The 21,190-nt window shown below is 33.7% G+C and overlaps 1 protein-coding gene across 1 annotated transcript; it reads right to left on the bottom strand.

Moving 5' to 3' along the window:
* Positions 1 to 7,877: 7,877 nt before the first annotated feature.
* LOC139854639 (uncharacterized) lies at positions 7,878 to 9,523 on the bottom strand. Its single transcript, XM_071843934.1, has 3 exons — positions 9,464 to 9,523; positions 8,373 to 9,296; positions 7,878 to 7,979 (listed from the first exon to the last, which is right to left on the bottom strand). Exons 1-3 carry the CDS (start codon positions 9,506 to 9,508, stop codon positions 7,878 to 7,880), a joined length of 1,071 nt encoding a protein of 356 aa, XP_071700035.1. The 5' UTR covers positions 9,509 to 9,523.
* Positions 9,524 to 21,190: the final 11,667 nt, after the last annotated feature.

A 21,190-nucleotide genomic window follows, 5' to 3' on the forward strand; every position in this document is an offset into this window, starting at 1 on the left:
TCAATGAACAAGTAAAAGTCAACTAATCCAAGCAAGTCAACCAAAGTAAACCCTAAAGTCAACTCGGACAATGTGGTTAACTAAAGTCAAACATCTCAGTAGGTCATACAAACATGATCAATAAGTCAAACCTAGGTCAAGTATCACTTTACAAGTCATAATTAAGCATATTGCACTTTTGCACCTTAAAGCATGCCTTAGAAATTCGTACGTCGTAGAAAGATCCAACTATAGCTCATAGCACATAAATCATTAAATCATGAAAAACTCTAGATCATAAATATACTTAAAATCGATTCCAAAAAGTCCAGCCAAAGCCTCATACGATAAATAAAAGTCCAATATCAGAAAGGGTCTATTCATAGTTCATTACAGAAATTTCTGCCCGCGCGTCAGTTTTTAAACATTTTTCATAAAATATAGAAAATAGATTTTGATGAACGTCCAATTGGGGGCTTCTCAAAAAATCTCAAAATATTAGTGATAAAATAATAAAAGACATCGCTTTAGCCAATTCATACAGTTTTGCAAATCTTTACAGACTCATCAGTTTTTATTCATCAACCGGACACATCACGTAGACGAGCATATATCTCATGGAAAATCACGTTCTCGCAAGTTCACATACAAATTAAACATGTCAAGAAACACTTGTAATAACATATTCCATAATATCAAAGTCTCAATCAATTCCTAGTTCACTCTAGCAATTTTTATGTAACTTTGAAAAACGATTCAGCTCACTTTAAAAATCAAATCTTCGTTTTGACATAACGGGAGCATTACATAACCTTTTGACGCAAATCTTAAGTCTAAATTGCATAACTTTTCACAAGGAATACAGTAGTACACTTTATATGATCTAAAACACAAAGCATGCAACTCTGAAAATTCGAATATCATGCAAACCCTAATGAAAACTTCGATTAAGCATATCTTGAGCATACGATAACGAAATCACACAAAATCGGAGTCTAAAATTAATAACAATTTTATATATCTTTCTATTTAAACATATTACAATATCAGATCTCATGTCAATTAAATCAGATCAACAAGAAACAAATTCATTTTTCATGCAATCAACACCAATCGAGCAATTAAACGATAAACGATAACATAAATCACCATTAATTGAGCACTAGACTTGATTACACTATGTAATTGAACAAAAATCAGATCTAATAAGATTAGGGTTTTCAATTATTCCTTAGAAACACAAATTGCAAGTATGTACGCGTTGAGGATGAAGAAAGCAACAACTTTAATGCACGAGACTTGTTCTAATTTTAAGTTTTGAGTGGTGTTCTTGTGGGGATGGTGATCGATGATGAAGATGATGATATGTGGCTATAAATTTCGTGGGTTAGGGTTAAGGGAGGATAAATGAGTGTATTTCTCTAATTAGGGGTTTTAAGGGTTAGCTTTTGGGCCCTAATCAAGGTTAAATGGACACTAGGAGAAGTAATAGCCCAAAATAGATCAAAGAAGGCCCCCTTCTTGTGGATTTTGGCCTAGAGGCTGGAAAAAGGCTCCTTGGGCGTTATTTTGTCTAGGTAGTTTAAGTATTGTGCAATCCATCGAGCGTCGTTAACCGAAAACACGAACCGGAACGTTAAACGTCAATTTCTCGCATTTTTAATCTATATAAATTCTAATAAATTGAAAGTATCTTTAAAACATAATAATTACATAAAATAATTATTAAAAGTGAAATACCATTCGTTTCGTTATTTTCTTGTACGCGCGTGGTCCGTTTCGGGTGCCGTTAACCGTACCGGATCTTCGGAACGTTAACTAGTCGTTGAAACGAATTCACCGGGTTTAATTTACTAAATAAATAATAAATTAAATAAGTTTATCATAAAGTCAATAATTATTAAAAATAATTATTTTATCGTTTTTCTGAGTTCCGTAAACTGAAAAGCTTTCTAGGCGATTAACTTAATCGTGACGTTTTCTAGTTATTTCGCTATCCGTAATAAGTTCATAAATTAATATAACATATTAATTCAAGTAATCCACTAGGATCAAATATGCATTTAATTCTGTTAAACACATACGGTTCTAAGTAATCACTGTTAAATACTTAACGGACAAGTAACGATAGTAACGGAAAAAGTCGGGTTGTTACATGGCTCAACACTTGGATTGAGGTTCGAAGGTTGCAAGGATGTCAGTTTCAAAATCATGCTTTAAGCCAAGGTGCGGCTCCTCCAGCCACGGCGCGGCTTAAGCCTATCCGGGAGATGATGAGGAAAAACGAGTTTTTTTGCTCTTTATGTTGTTTTCTTGTTTAGATATGCCTATATGAACAACCTATTGTAACCCTAACAAGTGTGCACGAAATTAATAGTGAAAAATCTCTGGTTTGCGCCCGTGGACTAAACCCTTCTTAGTGTTTTGGAGTTAGGATATAACCACGTTAAATCCCATTTCGTTATACTTTATATTTATCGTTTATGCTTTTAGATTATTCGTTTGCCATTCGTGGGTTTTTTTATTGACGATACCACAATCACATGTTCTTGTTTGGGTCCTAAATCCTAAAAATTGCTATCAGAGCTCAAAGTTCGAGTATGGTCACGATGACGATTTTAAAAGCAAGGTGTTCGATATGGTTGATGACTTGGTTTTTTCATCAAGGTTAAATCAAACGACAGATTTGTGTGTCTTGCAACTTGTGTACAGATCTAGAGACTTAGTTGATCGCGGTGAACTTAAGGTATGTCTATGTATCCATGAAAGTTGATCACACCAGGGTTGGTTTGATCGTAGCGGGTTATGATGTAACGGTGCGCGCGGTTGCATTATGATGGCGATTTACTCGCGAAGGGTTACGGAGTCTAAGGGGTCGGTTCTATAGGGTTTTGTTGTAGAAGATACATGGAGAGATTTTCTGAAAGATCCGGGTGATGGATCGGGTTCTTGTTCTTCGTTATCCCGTACGAAGGAACGATTGACCAAAATTCGGATATTCATGCGCAGCTGCAGAAGGCAATTCATAGCGGGTTCGTTAACTGTTGGATCACCTTGAAAATTTTACTGTAAGTAAAAGACATATGTGTCTAGTTGCTATAATATTTTGAGGCCAATCAGACCGTTGGATTTTGAGATACAATTTTTCGAATCTGGGCAGTTTTCAAGATGAATTGTTCAGGTTAGAAGACGCGAGTGCGATACGGATTTGTCTCTTGAAACTTCAAGCGATACTAACTATATTTTTCAGAGATGTAGGTTTGTTATGGAAGCTCGGGAGGTTATTTTTTTCTCTCAGTTTAGAGCGGTTGTTGTAACGAACAAGATGCATCGAGTTGAAAGTCGATAGTGGGAGTTATCGGGGAAGTTTGGTGCTTGCGGGGTTTGGAAACGGGATGACCAATGGTGTTTGGTCAATATTCCAGGGTTTATGGAATATGCGGGATTAGAGTTCCTAGGCACTAACGAAAATTGTTTGCCGAAAGGTGTCAGATAGAACGTGTTTGACGGTTGCTCGGGTTTGGTTGATGTTTCAACAAAAGGAGCGGTTTTCTTCGAGGGTGATCAATTAGGAGTCTTTAGGTGACGAATGGGAGAGGATAATTATGTAAGTCCCAGAACTTGAGCTTTCTGGGATCGTTAAGGGTGTCGGGGGAACTTGCAGTGAGTTTGGTAACCGACAGAAGTTATCGAGCTGACTAGTGGAGTTGTGGAGATGATTATGCGATGTTGTTCTCCAATATTCTCAATATTAGTGTGATGATTCCATGTAATACTAGGGCTTCGAGTACTTGTTTTACTCTCTGATGGGAAAGAAATTTGTGACAGGCTGGTGATACGAACAAAGTTTATTCTCGAGTAGCCGGGGTTTTATTTCTTACTCGTACAGTGGGAGCGTGCTTAGGATGAGAAGATGGGTTTATGAAATTCATAGCTATGAGGAGGTCAGTGAACCAACGAGAATGAGGGAAGTTAAAAAGTTAGTAGATTTTGAGGTTGTGACTACGTTCTCACTGGAGCCTTGATGAAGAGTCTACGAGGGCGTCTGTTGGATTTTCTGATTGCTGGGAAGGAAAATCATAGATAGACAGTGAAATCCTGTACAAGGGTGATCATTGACATGTGTGTTCAGGATTGGGGATGTCTAGAGTGATTGGTCTTCTGGTGTATGAAGATGTTCTTCGTGTTAGAAGATGGTGGCGCAGAAATCGAGAGATGGCCCAAGCTAGCAACGAAGATTAGATTATTACTCAGGTGTTTGAGTGTCGAAAGTCTTCCTTCCCATGGCGTGGAAGTGTGGCATGTCCCAGGTGTTTATTCGGCGGTGTTCAAATGGAGTTCCATAATTAGATAATCTAGAATTGTTGTGGGTGTTTAACACAATTGACAGGTGAAGTTGATTACGTTTTGGCGAGTGTACTTGAAGTTCTCTTTATCGGAAGCTGCCAACTCGAGTAGTTGGAATGTGTGTATCCCAAAAGGCTTTCTTGACAGTATAGATGGGTAGGTTCAATGAAGTCGAGACAGATGATCGAGTATGGGTTGATAAAATGGGTTGTATTTAAATCATCCTTCAAGTGGGAGATTGTTGAATGTGTGAAGGATATCAAAACAACAAGAAAAGTGCTTTTTAGTGTTAAGGTGCACCGTGGCTCATTAAGGCGCATAATGGCTCAACACTTGCATTGAGGTTCGAAGTTTGCAATGCGTGTCAGTTTCAAAATCATTCTTTAAGTCACGACGCGGCTCCTCCAGCCGCGGCGCGGCTTAAGCCTATCTGGGAGTCTGATGAGGAAAAATGTGTTTTCATGCTCTTTAAGTTGTTTTCTTGTTTAGATATGCCTATATAAATACCCTATTGTAACCCTAACAAATGTGCACGAAATTAATAGTGAAAAATCTATGGTTTGCGCCCGTGGACTAAACCATTCTCCGTGTTTTGGAGTTGGGATATAACCACATTAAATCCCGTGTAGTTATGCTTTATATTTATCGTTTATGCTTTTAGATTGTTCGTTTGTCGTTCGTGGGTTTTTTTGTGATTGATGATACCACAATCACATGTTCTTGTTTGGGTCCTAAATCCTAACATGGTGAAGGTTAATTCATATTAATTTCGATTAATGTTAATTAATATTTACAATGATCTTCCCCTTAAACCTCACATCGTACTCTGAATATTTAATATTTATGGAAATATCATTTGGGCCGACAGGTTATTTCCCCGAGAAACTGAAACCATTGAAGCAAGATGATGTTTTGATTATATTTTCAGAATATAAGTGTTCTAAATATTTTATGTAAAATTGACATCAGAGTATTGTGATTGGTGATGACAGTCACCAATATTAGGGGTGGTGAGGGCAGTCATCGATAAAGGAAGTGTTGATGTGGCATCCAGGACTAAAATGGGAGGAACTACACCATTGGGAGTACTCTTAGAATAATTTATTAAAGAATTTCTTGAACGGTTAAATACTTGCTCATATGTTCATAAATAAAATATAAAATAGCCCATTATACAAACCCCTTTAATTTGAAAGCTCAAACTAAATTATTGTAGAAATAATTAAAGGAGATCGGTTAAAATGTCCCCTTCAAGCACAACGTATCACGCACCACGTATGTTGCGTGTGACTTGGTGCGTGATGCATGGTCGCCAAGCATTTAAACATAACAAGAACGTGATAACCCATCACATAGTATGCATTGTGCGTGTTGCCTATTTAATAAGGTGCCCATTCCGGTTTTAAAATTCACACACACCAATAACCGTAAAAGCACACACACATGCGATTTTAAGAAATCAATCGTTTCATCCAATTTTTGCTTCACTCACTCGATTCTGGATAAACTTCAACCTACGATTGTGATTATGCCCCCGGTTGCATGCATCATATACATAATCACACACAAAAAAACACACATTCGTCTTTAAACTTGTTGAACGAGGGAAAATTCGTCAAATCCGACTTATTAAAGTAGTTGATCAAGAAACTAGACATTGACACATCACCCACAATGTCAAACAATCAGGTAAACTCGAGATTACATTGGTTTGATTCGTTATTTGTTGCATACATTTTGTCTAACACTTGGTGTACGTTTTAGTTATTTCTATATTCGAATCAATTGCGTGCGTATAAGTAATATATATTAGTCGTGGTTGCTGTTAAAATGTCTTTTATGTTGTTTATACTTAATTTAGTTCTTATGTCTTCTAAAAATCGAAAAACTCATTTCTGGGTCGTTCATGTATCAACCAGCAACAAATGAACCAGCACGCACCAAGCCTACGCACCACGCATAGCGCAGTACGCATTGTGCTTGGTGTGTGGTGTGTGCGGGCTGATGTTATGTCTTTTATCATGTTTTTTGATGGTCATCGTTGTTTGTTTTCAGGATTATAGATAAATCGGCCAAGCATACTCAGAGGAATACCACGAATATGATTAAGACCATAGGTACTTAGTTGACGCCGACACGGCGGGAACGATTCGAGAATACAATTTTTGGGTCATGGTTATATGTCCAGTCTATAGAAAAAAGTAAGTTGGTTGTGATGGTGGTATTCATGCATGTTTAAGGCAAATGTAAGTTCGTTGATGATACATTCGAGACCTCAGATTTGGCTTTTAACGTGTTGATAATCGACAATAAATCAGAAAAAGTGATATATGGGACCCAGTTTTTCCTTTTAAGATCTTGATAATCGAAAAAAATTGTCAGGAAATCTTATCCATAATATCTTTATGTTTTCCCTAGGAATACGCACTACATACGAAGTAAAACGCACGCGGTGTGTTGCGCTATGCGTGGTGCGTGTTGGTAAGTATAATAACATCAACAGCAAGTATGCCGGTCACACGCATGACACACGTACTTGTACGCATCATGCGTGGTGCATGATACGTATTTAGGAGGCATAATTTGCAATTTCAAATTTTTGAGAGCATACGTCAATCAATTTCGAAAATGAAAACATTTTGACCAGTTTCACATAATAAATACCTCACTAGAAATCCCTAGACTTACTCTCAGGGGTGGACCAAATAGGATTTTCAATTTTTAGTGCAAGTTTTTTCGGTTTTTTGATTTTGCCTCCAGTGGAATTTTTTTTGCCCCAAACCCTTCATATTTTCTGCCAAAACCTTCGTATTTTGCCCTAAAAAGCCTCCAAATTTTGCTCAAAAAACTCTATACTTTGCCTCAAAACCTCTATATTTTGCCAAAAAAAATTCGTCCTAGTGAAAAAACTTCCTGAATTCGCAACTGCTTACTTTTCTCCCTTCCTTTCCCCTAAATCTATCTCCAGCCAACCATCCGACTATAAATATAGTCAAAAAGGAAGAAATTGACAGTCAAACTATAATAAGTAGTACTTGTAGTGGAACAACATTTTTTTTTTTTTTTTTTTTTGAAAGGCACTTGGAGTGGAACATTAACATTACATAAGATTAAATATAAATAGATATAATTATAATTTAGGCCTTGTCAGTGGGAAACAATATAACTTGAGATCAGAGCCGCTAATTTCGATAGCCCTGTTCGAAACTTAAACACAAACCCTTATAAACGTTAAATTTTTCAATATGTATAAAATATAATACTATGATAGCGTAATTAATAGAATTAAAACTTTCCTGAAGAACCGTAAGAAAGTGTTATTTTCAAATAGTTGTCAACTCATTATAATTAAACTGTCCTTTATATATAACTGTCATTCTAACAATTTTTGAAGCGAAGTTATTGGTCAACTCTTTATAGTCAATACTCCATAATATATTGTTTTGAATACCTATTAATGTTAAATCATAAAGTAGTTTTTGTGATATTTTAGACCGCAAATAGGATATACTATTAGGATACATAAATAAATGAATTATTACATATGTGTTTCAAAATTTAGGGCCACTTAATAATTTAGGGCCCTCGACTGCACAATTCGCACATGTTTCGGAGACACCTCTGCTTGAGATGTATCTGAATTTAGGCCTTATCTAGCGATAATGTAAAATTGTGGATTAGAGATTTAGTGTTTTGTTTGAAATCCAACTAAAAATAAAAAAATTGCATGATACCACTAAACCAAAAACATAAACAATTTTCATATAACAATGAACAACCGATGCAATACCAACAAATATAATTAAAAGATACTAAAGATACATAAAGAAATGATATGATGTCCCTTTTCCATCTTCATGTAAGATGTAAGATTCTAAAACATGAAGCCCACTTTAAATTAATCCATGACAATATGAAACATTACCATGTGAACTTCTATGAAATGAAATGACTCCCCTTTTCAATCTTCTTGTAAACTTCTAGGAAATGAAATGGAAATACTTATTTTTATTTTACATAAACAAGCCCACTTATATAATTAATACATGACAATATTGAACATTAAACATCATGTCCTGTAACACTTCTAATTGCCTTGAAAACCTTAATGTTGACTCAAACTCTTTATTGAAACTTCTCTTGCCACTATGACAAATCTCATTATTGTAAGTTGTAAGATTTGGAATTGGGTCGAAATCACTTTCCGAAGTTTTCTTACTCTTTTGATCAATTTCGTTGTTGTAACTTGTAAGACTTGGCCTTGGTTCAAAATCACTTTCAGATTTTTTACTCTTTAGATCAATTTCATTCTTATAACTTGTAAGACTTGGCCTCGGTTCAATATCACTTTCAAAAGTTTTTTCACCTTTTATACCAACTTCGTGATTGTAACTAGTTAGACTTGGTCTCGGTTCAAAGTCACCTTCAAATTGTTTTTTAACTTTTAGACCAATTTCGTTGTTGTAACTTGTAAGACTTGGTCTCGGTTCAAAATCACCTTTAAATTTTTGTTTACCTTTTAGACCAATTTTGTTATTGTAACTTGTAAGACTTGGTCTCGGTTCAAAATCACCATTAAATGTATTTGTACCTTTTAGACCAATTTCCTTGTTATAACTTGTAAGACTTGGCCTCGGTTCAAAAGTATTTTTACCTTTTAGACCAATTTCGTTGTTGTAACTTGTGAGACTTGGCCTCGGCTCAAAATCACTTTCAAATGTTTTTTTATCCTTTAGATCAATTTCGTTATTGTAACCTGTAAGACTTGGTCTCGGTTCAAAATCACTTTCAGAAGCTTTTTTACCTTCTAGACCAATTTTATTGTTGTAACTTGTAAGACTTGGTCTCGGTTCAAAGTCTTTGTCAGAGGACGCTATGTGGTTTTTTGTGTTCGCCAACGTCTGACAATGAGTTTTCTTTGAGGCGAAAGGTGATACCGAAACCGGCCTAGCCTCTATGACCCCGACAATCTGCACAATTGTCCAAAAAAGTGTAAAAACAAGGTTAGAAAACTATGACAAAAATAAAGGCAAAATAATGTGAATTACCACTGGAATTATGTGTGTACAACATATTTTTGGATATAATTGTGTGGGTTAGTTAATCTACGTTAATGAAAAAACAAAATTACCATTACCATAATGAGGGAAAATATAGCCAAGAAAAAAAGTGAAGACTCCATATTTTGGATGTGAAGTTCTTTTAGGCTTCGTTATATCCATGAAATCATGCTCTTATTTATAGTACAACGGAGATACTTCTAGTGATTTACAATTATATTATATGAAGTTAACAAGCATGACTCCTAGCAAAGTGGATTTCGGGTTCAATCCTTGACAATGTTCCAGCGAACAAATAGTTAGCTAAGTGGTATTTGATCTTGGAATACGTGTCCCGGACACAAGGAGAGAATCGTATAACGTGACCCGGGTTCAAAGAGGTTTTACTTCCCCCGAAAAAAAATCATGGGTTCGGGTTAACGGTTTCCCATGACAGGTGTGTGGATATGAACTGGTGGTAGGTTCCTCCGTCACGTGTGGACCTCATAAAGATGATCCAGAGAGAACTAATGGTGGGAGAGAACTCAGAGAACCCAAATAAGAATGCACATGCAACAACCATATGCATCTATTCGGGAGGATCCAAAGAGAACTCAGAGAACCCACATATGACTACCACGTCCGCGCAGACCGACGTGTGTCAGTCAGTCTGCGCTGACGTGGAATTTAAAAAAAATAAATTTTTTTGTAATTTAAAAAAAAAAAATTCCCTTAAAATATTTTTCCCGAATTTTTTTTTTAGAATTAAAATTTTTTCAGTCTGTGAGCAGATTGGAAAAAAAAAATTCAAAAAAATCTTTTTTTGTTTTAATCTGCATGTGTGCAGATTGAAGGTGAATCTATGTGCAGATTGAAGGTTAATCTGTGAGTTATATGGGCTTCTATTTTCTGAATAAGATTTCAGCTTCCTAATTAATCTTTGGTATTTTTCTTTAGCATAATAACTTAATTGGCTAATACTTCTGTATTCAAGTTTTTTTTAGAATAGTACTTTTTGCATGGTTAATTAGAAAAATGGTTTTTTAAATTTGAAAATTTTAAAAATAGGGAAACCGATGTTTCAATTGTCGGTTTGGAATTTTTTAAACCAAACTAGCGTTTTAAATGCCGGTTTGAGTCCACGTTGCCCTAATTTGTTTGCTTTTCCCTAATTTCCTGACACACTCTGAAGCCGGCAATTGAAATGCCGGTTTGCACCCATGATATTTTCAGTTTTATTCAGTTTTTCAGACTATTATTGCTGCAAGACTACAACCCTATCATATCATAGTGCATTATTACAATCAATTTGAGTTTGAATTGCCAGAAAAATATTTTATTTATAGAGTTAATAGTGTTACACTAAAATCACTTAATCTCTAAACCATTATATGTTTCTTCAATCAGTAAATTTTAACCCAACAATAAAACACATTAAACTCATCACACAGAATGGTTGAATTTCGTGAATTAATGGTTCATTTTGTTTGGGGTGGTGGAATTACATTTCCAAATGTGTGGTTAACTGATGATGAAACATCACTTAGAACCACTTTAACACTGTACAAAAAAAAAAATTAAATGAAGTTAAACGAAATGGCTTATAAATATGTTGGTGCTGATCCAAGAACAAATACGTTGAAGATGATTAGGTGGAATGAGTACTTCGGCAATGCATGTCCGACTGAAATGTACGACGATAATTCTTTGAAAACAATGTATTTTTTGGCTCGTCAAAATCCACAATACATTGGTCATATTGATATTCAGTTTGAGCAAGTACTTTAGACACAACGATCCGGTTTTGTAGATCATTTACAAAGTTTAATTCAATATTCTCAAGTTACACAAACCGGGGGTGGTGGTGCATCCACATCTCAATCAAGAGGTGTATTTGTAGATGAAGATGAAGTGGTGGCTGAAGAACAAAATGAAGAAGTTGATTCCGTTGATGGTATGTCAACACCGAGTGAAGGTTTGTTATATAATTATAGTGTTGAAGGAGATATATCCGAAGACGATCAAAACGTGGTCGACAGGCCAATCCAACCTCCCGTGAGCCATCTTTTCGAGTTTCTTAATATTGAAGAGGAGTCTGATCGACCTGTGTTCGATGATGATGGGCTAGGATGAGATTGTTATAACAACGACGTCGTACTTAGAAGAGGGATGGATTTTAGAAACAAAGAAGAATTTTTATCCACTATTCGGAACTGGAATATCGATAGACACGGAGAAATTTTCGTTAAAGATGGCAGGTCAAGTTATTATAAAGAAATTTGTTACACAAACAGTCCTCATTACAATGATCCAAATCAAATTAGACGATGTGCGTAGATGGTAGCTGATGCAAAGAAATATAAAGATCCTGCGTGGAAAATTAAAAAATGGATTGATGGACACATTTGCTATGGAAACATGCAAGGTAACAACAATCGTTGCTTAACCTCCAGTTTAATTGCTACTGATATTATATCTCAAATCAGTAAAAACATTGCCTATGAAGTTAAACACATCTAAGCTCGCGTGAAACAACCTTGGAAAATGGATATCACTTATGCCAAAGCTTGGAATTCTAGGCGTATTGCAATTGAACGTTTGTTTGGAACTTGGCAAAGCAACTTAGCAGAACTTCCCAAATATGTCGATGAATTGATTTACACCAATTAGGATACAATTGTTTGATGGGTGCTGATGTGCGAGCGGAGGTGTATGAAATACTATTGTTTTTATTACAAAATACGATACAAATTACACAAGTTTTAGTTAATTTATTTACATATGGGATATACCTAAACTCTGATACAACACTACAGGCAGTGTACTTAATCGTAGAGTAGTATAGGTTTTAGTAAGTTCGGTTCGTTCCACAGGGAGATGGCTTATTTTACACTATATTTTTAAACAGTTATATTTGTACAATATATATATATATATATATATATATATATATATATATATATATATATATATATATATATATATATATATATATAATTATTTATAGTAATATATAAAAGGGGGATTTACCGTTTAATGACCGGTTTGTCGATTTTAAAACTTAAGTCACAATTAAAACCTAATGCAAAATAACGATATTTAAATGACGATATATAAAATTGCGATAAGAAATGAAATAAAATAATTATGCTTATTTAAACTTCCGTAATCATGATGTTTGAGGTTTTTATTTTAATTTTTTACCCTGGGTTAATTGTCCTTTATCCTGGATTTATTTGAAACTGAAAGAACCCGTCCTAATCCACCTGGACGAAGTCATCAACATTTGGTCCCATTGCGATGATCGGCTCCAAGTAATGTCCTTATATTGAGCAAATGCACAGCGGAAGACTTAATTCGTACCTGAGAATAAACATGCTTTAAAGTGTCAACCAAAAGGTTGGTGAGTTCATAGGTTTATCATAACAATCATTTCAATATGTTAATAGACCACAAGATTTCATAATCATAAACATAATACACTTGCAAGTGTATGTAAAGCATTCTAAGTGGTTGAGCACTTGGTAACCATACTTAACATTTGATCAACGTCGCATATTCCCTTTATTATGAAATCTCACTATACCGTACCAAGTGTAGTCACCAAAACGAAGTAGTGTGCAACCGTTGAATACTGGTCGTCCAGTCCGGTTGGGGTTGTCAGGCCCGATAGATCTATCAACAGAATTCGCGTTTACAATACCCATGTAAATAGTAGTTACCAAGCTACAGGGAAATATGCCAGTGGTACAACTCAACGTAGAATATATTTTTAAGTACTTGTGTCTATTTTGTAAACATTTATAAAAGCAGCGCATGTATTCTTAGCCCAAAAATATATATTGCAAAAGTAATTAAAAAGGGAGCAAATGAAACTCACTTTTGCCTTGAAGGTATTTAATTCGACTTGGTCTCCGATAGATATCACGAACCTAACCATATATAATATATATCAACATATTTTCTTTTTAAGTAATCTTTACATATATATATATACTTTTAATACTTTTAATATTTTCTTAGTCCGTAGTTAGCAGTCCGATGTTAGTGGTCCATAATTAGTTGCTTAAATAAAATAAATAAAGACCCCATCGTATTCGTATTGATCAGAATTAATCTCGACCCATGGTACCATGTTGTCAAATGATGTGTTGCGTACATAAAGTACCGTGTTTTCAAATGACGTGTTGCGTACAATCATGAGGTCTTATGATTAATCTTCTCGTGTTGTTTACGGGTGGTCCTGAAATATATAAAATCAAATCATAATTAATTATATATAAAATATCATATTAATTAGAAAATATATGATTAATTTACTTTTTCTCCAAATATTTTCGTAGCTAAACTAGCTTCGGATACCCAATCTTGTTTTAGTCGTAGTTTCTTCATTACAACTCCGTTTTTGTTGGTTCAACTTGCCACTTCCTTGGATCGAGTCAAATTTTAAGAATATGAACTGAAAATACCTTAGTTTGTATTCGAAATCATAGGTTATAGGTCAAACTTTGGTGAAACTTATGAAAGTGATCATTTTCCATCATAAAAACAACATTTAATGATCATTTTTCTAAAAATACTTACACTTTTGAGTTAAACCATGAAATTTTTATGTGTTAACATATTCATAAGAAATATCATTTTTTCAGAACATGAACTTCCAGTTCAAAGTTCAAGATGGTTTTTAATTATCCAACCCAAAACAGCCCCCGGTTGCACTCCGACGACGTAGATTCAGTTTTTAAGATGTTCTTTGTAAAACCAAGTTATATCTTGTTAGGTTAGCATATCATTATGATATATTACAGGTCTTGAAGTGTTTTAAAAGTCAAGTTAGAAGGATCTATTTAGTTTGCGAACAAGTTTGAAATCATTCAAACTATGTTCTTGTTGTTAAAATTTTATACCACAAAATAAGATAGCTATATGAATATGAATTGAATAAGATTATGAACAAGGTTACTACCTCAAGTTACTTGGACAAAGTTACTGCAAAAGATAAGAAATAATCTTGGAATCAAAGAGTGGTGGAGTTAGATCAAAAGGTTGGAAGTAAACTTCTTCAAATGGGTGGTTATTTTGATATGTTCTTGAAAGAGTTTTCTTATGGTGTTTAAGGCTTGTAATTGAAGCTAAATGATGGGGAAAATGCTTGGAGATGATCAAGTATGAAGTTAGGAGTATTTTGAGAGAGAAATGAGGGTGTAGGTATGAGAAAATGGAGTGAAGAAATGGTGTTCATTTATAAAAATGTTTTTAGTTTATAAAGAAAGAAAAGGATTTCTAATTTTGTTTTCTTACTAATAATTCATACTACTTGACAAATCCTAGTTACCTCATATCTAGGGCAGTAATAATGTTGATTAGGATGTTGATTTGATGTGTATATACCAATAGTAAATACGTATAGAAGCCGGGTATGATACGGGTACATATACCCTAGATATACGTATAGAAATCTTGAGGAAACGGAACGAGAATTCAAATATAGCTATCTTTTGTGAATATACTTATATTGTTTTATGTATTTAATTCCTTAAAAAGTGATTAAATACATTATATATACGATACATGTATAAGCATTATAGATTATAAGTATATATATCAAAGAATGTTACGTATAGTTATTGTTTTGAAAACTTAAGTTAGTAGTTTCAAAATATACTTATAACTCATTGTCATTAGTACACAATGAGATGTTAAACCATTCTTAGATCATGTTAAATATATATAAATACATATATATACACAAACGTATAATTATCGTATGTTATATAGTTCGTGATATCATCGGTCATATTGGACGGTCAAACGTTGTCCAAAACTCTTTTCAAAAATACAAGTCTCAACAATTTGGATTGCTTATCATGTTGGTATGGTTTAATTTATGTAAATATTAATCTCATAAGTATAATTTGGTCAGAAAATTCCGGGTCATTACAGTACCTACCCGTTAAAGAAATTTCGTCCCCGAAATTTGATAGAGGTTGTTATGGATAACAATAAGAAGGTTTTCATGACAAATATAAGGTGATAATGGAGTTTTATCATCATTAAATAATGTAGATAAAACGATTCGATTATGCGAAGAATATAAATGAGACTATCGTAAAAGAGTGAGATGAGTAAAATATATTCGTCTTAACCGATGACGTAGTTATGATTGATTTCCAGGATTTAAAGAGAATCTTACGTAATAAGATTTGGTTCTTTGGTGATTAAGGAAATCAGGATCTTCTTTGATTATATGCAATAATCTGTTTCGATTGCTCTGTCGGATATTTCACTATAAATTCACCCCTTCGTTTCCACGACTCACACCTTCTATTCTTTCTCCCTTGATTCTTACTTTAAAGCATTCATCGATATGCTCCATCCAGCCCTGATTCTTGATATACTCCTAACTTTTATATCTGTCATTCTTCTTTTTCATCTACCACCAGAAGAATCTATTTACTTCTACTATACTCATGTGTTTATAGTGTTTCTAATTCTCCCGTGTCTCTATATTGCTATCTGCATCGATATACACGGTTTGTAATTTCGGGGTTATTATCGGAGTTTATATTCTTCATTATTTTTCGGAGCTTCATGCTTTCGTTTTCTCTTCCCGACTTCGAGTCAAGCGAGTAATGGTCCGGAATTCGTAGATATGAAATTCAGAATGAACATAGCTAATGCTCTAAGAAGAAAATGGTAATAGAACGATTTTGATTTGTTAAATTACCAGAATACCCTGGAGAAGATCGAGTCATCCAGAAAAATATTCTCTTGATATGTTTAGAGATTAGATAGAATGTAAGAGTCGTGTAAATGGCACATGATGACGGTACTGTGAATCATGATGCTTCATTAGAAACTCAACATGACTTAGTGTAATATAATGACGTTGATCAAGTGTCATTATATTATACTAATCCATGCTTCAGTTCCCAACACTACTTCAAAACATTCATATTTTAAACTCGAAGGTTTCAGAATTTAGAAACTAATACAGTTTCTTTTATGTTGCAGATATTACGGAGAGATAAATGATCTCAGATAAGAATAGTTGTGAAAATATCGCCAGAAATATGGAGGATATTTATAATAGAACATACGAGAATATCTTAGAATTTCTAATATCAATGGATGATGAAGAAGATTTGTCTGTGAAGGTTTAGAATGAGAAATAAGATGTTTGCTAACGATTTCAGCAGGTACAGAATCATTTGGATTCTTTGAAGGCAAACTTATTCTTTGTGATTTGTCCACGGCTTTCTACATAGTTTCGCATAATCCGCTTTTCGGTACTAAATTTTCTATCGAGCGTTCCTAACACTCCTTTCTTTATCATCAAACTTTTGGCCATTAAGATCATCTACAACATGCTGCTTCGTCGGCATTTTCAAAGTTAACTGATCTGGGTCATCGGTTATCAAATCGAGGTAGTTTCAGGAGAATTCTGTTTTTAGAATGATTAATCGCTGATGGTAATATTGTGGAATATAAAAGGTTCCCCAGTAACAATAAAGAGTACGCATATATATCGCGGTTATAATAAAGTTGTTTCGGATGAAAAGTCGGAGTTGACTTGCTGGAGCTGTGACAAAATTAGCTACTTTGGAAAGGGATTGCAAAACGATCTTCGGTAATAACAATGTCAAAGGAACTAGAACAGATACGTGTCAAACGTTTACTCAGTTTCCGAGGGGTTTTCAGGTGCACAACTATATGCATCAATCTTTTCTTCCATAGATGAAGTGCGGTTGGTTTATCCTCTCGATTGAGGTGTTTTTAAGAATCAGGATAGATTTGAACGCTGATTGTAATCGTCGAGATACAATGAGGTTTAAGATGAAATCAAGTGGCAATCTTGAAGAAATGTTTAGTTTCATATGTTATAATCAATATTTTAATTCATTTTAATTGTCCAATGTCATTAGTCCACAGTAACAGTCCAATAATTCATATATAGTTTAATATATAATATACGAATTAATTAATACGTGTCGTGACCCGTATACGTCTCAGACTCGATCACAACTCAAACTATATATATTATTGTAGAATCAACATCAACCCTGTATAGAGAACTCGATCATTACTGCATATAGAGTGTCTATGGTGATTCCAAATAATATATATAGATGCGTCGATATGATATGTCAAAACATTCTATACGTGTCCCGATATTTAAAGTGCGTAAAATAATTACAGAAATTAAATGACGATAAATAAAAGTGCGATAATTAAATTGCGATAAATAAACTGCGATAAATAAAATGTAATCAGTTAGCTAGGAACAGTTAGCTGGAACAGTTAGCGTAGATTCTTAACAAAAATTTTCATAGTTAATTTGTTTGTTTCTAACAGATTTTATTTTGTCATATGTTTTCTTCATATGCCACTTGTTGGATTCTGGGAAGTCAAAATCCAAATATGAAATTGAATGAAAATGGTTATTCTGCGGTGAACGGATACGTATATCGATGGTTGTAAGTAGGATAGTAAATGACTGTTGAATCAGCTTCGACGAATGTACAATGTAACTTATTAACATGAAATCTAATTATTCCTCGGGTATTACCTACCCGTTAAAAAATTTTCACCATTAATATTTTGTACAAAAGAACTTTTAATTACAATCTTTATGAAAACATATATACATATATATTTTCTTCAGATGAAATCATGTATTTAATGAGTTAATATGATATTAATCTCATTTGCTTTTCAGTTTGAGCTAGAATAAGAAATCTCTAAAACTTTTTGAAACCACATATTCTTCGCAGAATATCAATGAAGTTATGGATCAATACTTCATCGTTCATTATTGTTGGTACTCCTTGGTATCTATGGTGCGTATGATGTTGATGTTTGTGGGACAGATTATGATGTCGAGACATGTGATGCGTGAAATGTCCCGTTCTTATTGATTAAAAACGTTCCATATTAATTGATTTCGTTGCGAGGTTTTGACCTCTATATGAGACGTTTTTCAAAGACTGCATTCATTTTTAAAACAAACCATAATCTTTATTTCATAGATAAAGGTTTTAAAAAGCTTTACGTAGATTATTAAATAATGATAATCTAAAATATCCTGTTTACACACGACCATTACATAATGGTTTACAATACAAATATGTTACAACAAAATAAGTTTCTTGAATGCAGTTTTTACACAATATCATACAAGCATGGACTCCAAATCTCGTCCTTATTTAAGTATGCGACAGCGGAAGCTCTTAATAATCACCTGAGAATAAACATGCTTAAAACGTCAACAAAAATATTGGTGAGTTATAGGTTTAACCTATATATATCAAATCATAATAATAGACCACAAGATTTTATATTTCAATACACATCCCATACATAGAGATAAAAATCATTCATATGGTGAACACCTGGTAACCGACATTAACAAGATCCATATATAAGAATATCCCCATCATTCCGGGACACCCTTCGGATATGATATAAATTTCGAAGTACTAAAGCATCCGGTACTTTGGATGGGGTTTGTTAAGCCCAATAGATCTATCTTTAGGATTCGCGTCAATTAGGGTGTCTGTTCCCTAATTCTTAGATTACCAGACTTAATAAAAAGGGGCATATTCGATTTCGATAATTCAACCATAGAATGTAGTTTCACGTACTTGTGTCTATTTTGTAAATCATTTATAAAACCTGCATGTATTCTCATCCCAAAAATATTAGATTTTAAAAGTGGGACTATAACTCACTTTCACAGATTTTTATTCGTCGGGAAGTAAGACTTGGCCACTGGTTGATTCACAAACCTATAACAATATATACATATATATCAAAGTATGTTCAAAATATATTTACAACACTTTTAATATATTTTGATGTTTTAAGTTTATTAAGTCAGCTGTCCTCGTTAGTAACCTACAACTAGTTGTCCACAGTTAGATGTACAGAAATAAATCGATAAATATTATCTTGAATCAATCCACGACCCAGTGTATACGTATCTCAGTATTGATCACAACTCAAACTATATATATTTTGGAATCAACCTCAACCCTGTATAGCTAACTCCAACATTCACATATAGAGTGTCTATGGTTGTTCCGAAATATATATAGATGTGTCGACATGATAGGTCGAAACATTGTATACGTGTCTATGGTATCTCAAGATTACATAATATACAATACAAGTTGATTAAGTTATGGTTGGAATAGATTTGTTACCAATTTTCACGTAGCTAAAATGAGAAAAATTATCCAATCTTGTTTTACCCATAACTTCTTCATTTTAAATCCGTTTTGAGTGAATCAAATTGCTATGGTTTCATATTGAACTCTATTTTATGAATCTAAACAGAAAAAGTATAGGTTTATAGTCGGAAAAATAAGTTACAAGTCATTTTTGTAAAGGTAGTCATTTCAGCCGAAAGAACGACGTCTAGATGACCATTTTAGAAAACATACTTCCACTTTGAGTTTAACCATAATTTTTGGATATAGTTTCATGTTCATAATAAAAATCATTTTCTCAGAATAACAACTTTTAAATCAAAGTTTATCATAGTTTTTAATTAACTAACCCAAAACAGCCCGCGGTGTTACTACGACGGCGTAAATCCGGTTTTACGGTGTTTTTCGTGTTTCCAGGTTTTAAATCATTAAGTTAGCATATCATATAGATATAGAACATGTGTTTAGCTGATTTTAAAAGTCAAGTTAGAAGGATTAACTTTTATTTGCGAACAAGTTTAGAATTAACTAAACTATGTTCTAGTGATTACAAGTTTAAACCTTCGAATAAGATAGCTTTATATGTATGAATCGAATGATGTTATGAACATCATTACTACCTTAAGTTCCTTGGATAAACCTACTGGAAAAGAGAAAAAAATAGATCTAGCTTCAACGGATCCTTGGATGGCTCGAAGTTCTTGAAGCAGAATCATGACACGAAAACAAGTTCAAGTAAGATCATCACTTGAAATAAGATTATTATAGTTATAGAAATTGAACCAAAGTTTGAATATGATTATTACCTTGTATTAGAATGATAACCTACTGTAAGAAACAAAGATTTCTTGAGGTTGGATGATCACCTTACAAGATTGGAAGTGAGCTAGCAAACTTGAAAGTATTCTTGATTTTATGTAACTAGAACTTGTAGAATATATGAAGAACACTTAGAACTTGAAGATAGAACTTGAGAGAGATCAATTAGATGAAGAAAATTGAAGAATGAAAGTGTTTGTAGGTGTTTTTGGTCGTTGGTGTATGGATTAGATATAAAGGATATGTAATTTTATTTTCATGTAAATAAGTCATGAATGATTACTCATATTTTTGTAATTTTATGAGATATTTCATGCTAGTTGCCAAATGATGGTTCCCACATGTGTTAGGTGACTCACATGGGCTGCTAAGAGCTGATCATTGGAGTGTATATACCAATAGTACATACATCTAAAAGCTGTGTATTGTACGAGTACGAATACGGGTGCATACGAGTAGAATTGTTGATGAAACTGAACGAGGATGTAATTGTAAGCATTTTTGTTAAGTAGAAGTATTTTGATAAGTGTATTGAAGTCTTTCAAAAGTGTATAAATACATATTAAAACACTACATGTATATACATTTTAACTGAGTCATTAAGTCATCGTTAGTCGTTACATGTAAGTGTTGTTTTGAAACCTTTAGGTTAACGATCTTGTTAAATGTTGTTAACCCAATGTTTATAATATCAAATGAGATTTTAAATTATTATATTATCATGATATTATCATGTATGAATATCTCTTAATATGATATATATACATTAAATGTCTTTACAACGATAATCGTTAC

Source organism: Rutidosis leptorrhynchoides, chromosome 1 (genome assembly GCF_046630445.1).
Source record: "Rutidosis leptorrhynchoides isolate AG116_Rl617_1_P2 chromosome 1, CSIRO_AGI_Rlap_v1, whole genome shotgun sequence".
Taxonomy (NCBI): domain Eukaryota; kingdom Viridiplantae; phylum Streptophyta; class Magnoliopsida; order Asterales; family Asteraceae; genus Rutidosis; species Rutidosis leptorrhynchoides.

Coding starts and splice junctions, on each gene's coding strand:
- LOC139854639 (XM_071843934.1), bottom strand. CDS start 9,508: ATGGAGTCTTCACTTTTTTTCTTGGCTATATTTTCCCTCATTATG. Junction 9,297..9,463: donor CTATATTTTCCCTCATTATG/GTAATGGTAATT, acceptor ACAATTGTGCAG/ATTGTCGGGGTCATAGAGGC. Junction 7,980..8,372: donor TTAATGTTCAATATTGTCAT/GTATTAATTATA, acceptor CATTATCGCTAG/ATAAGGCCTAAATTCAGATA.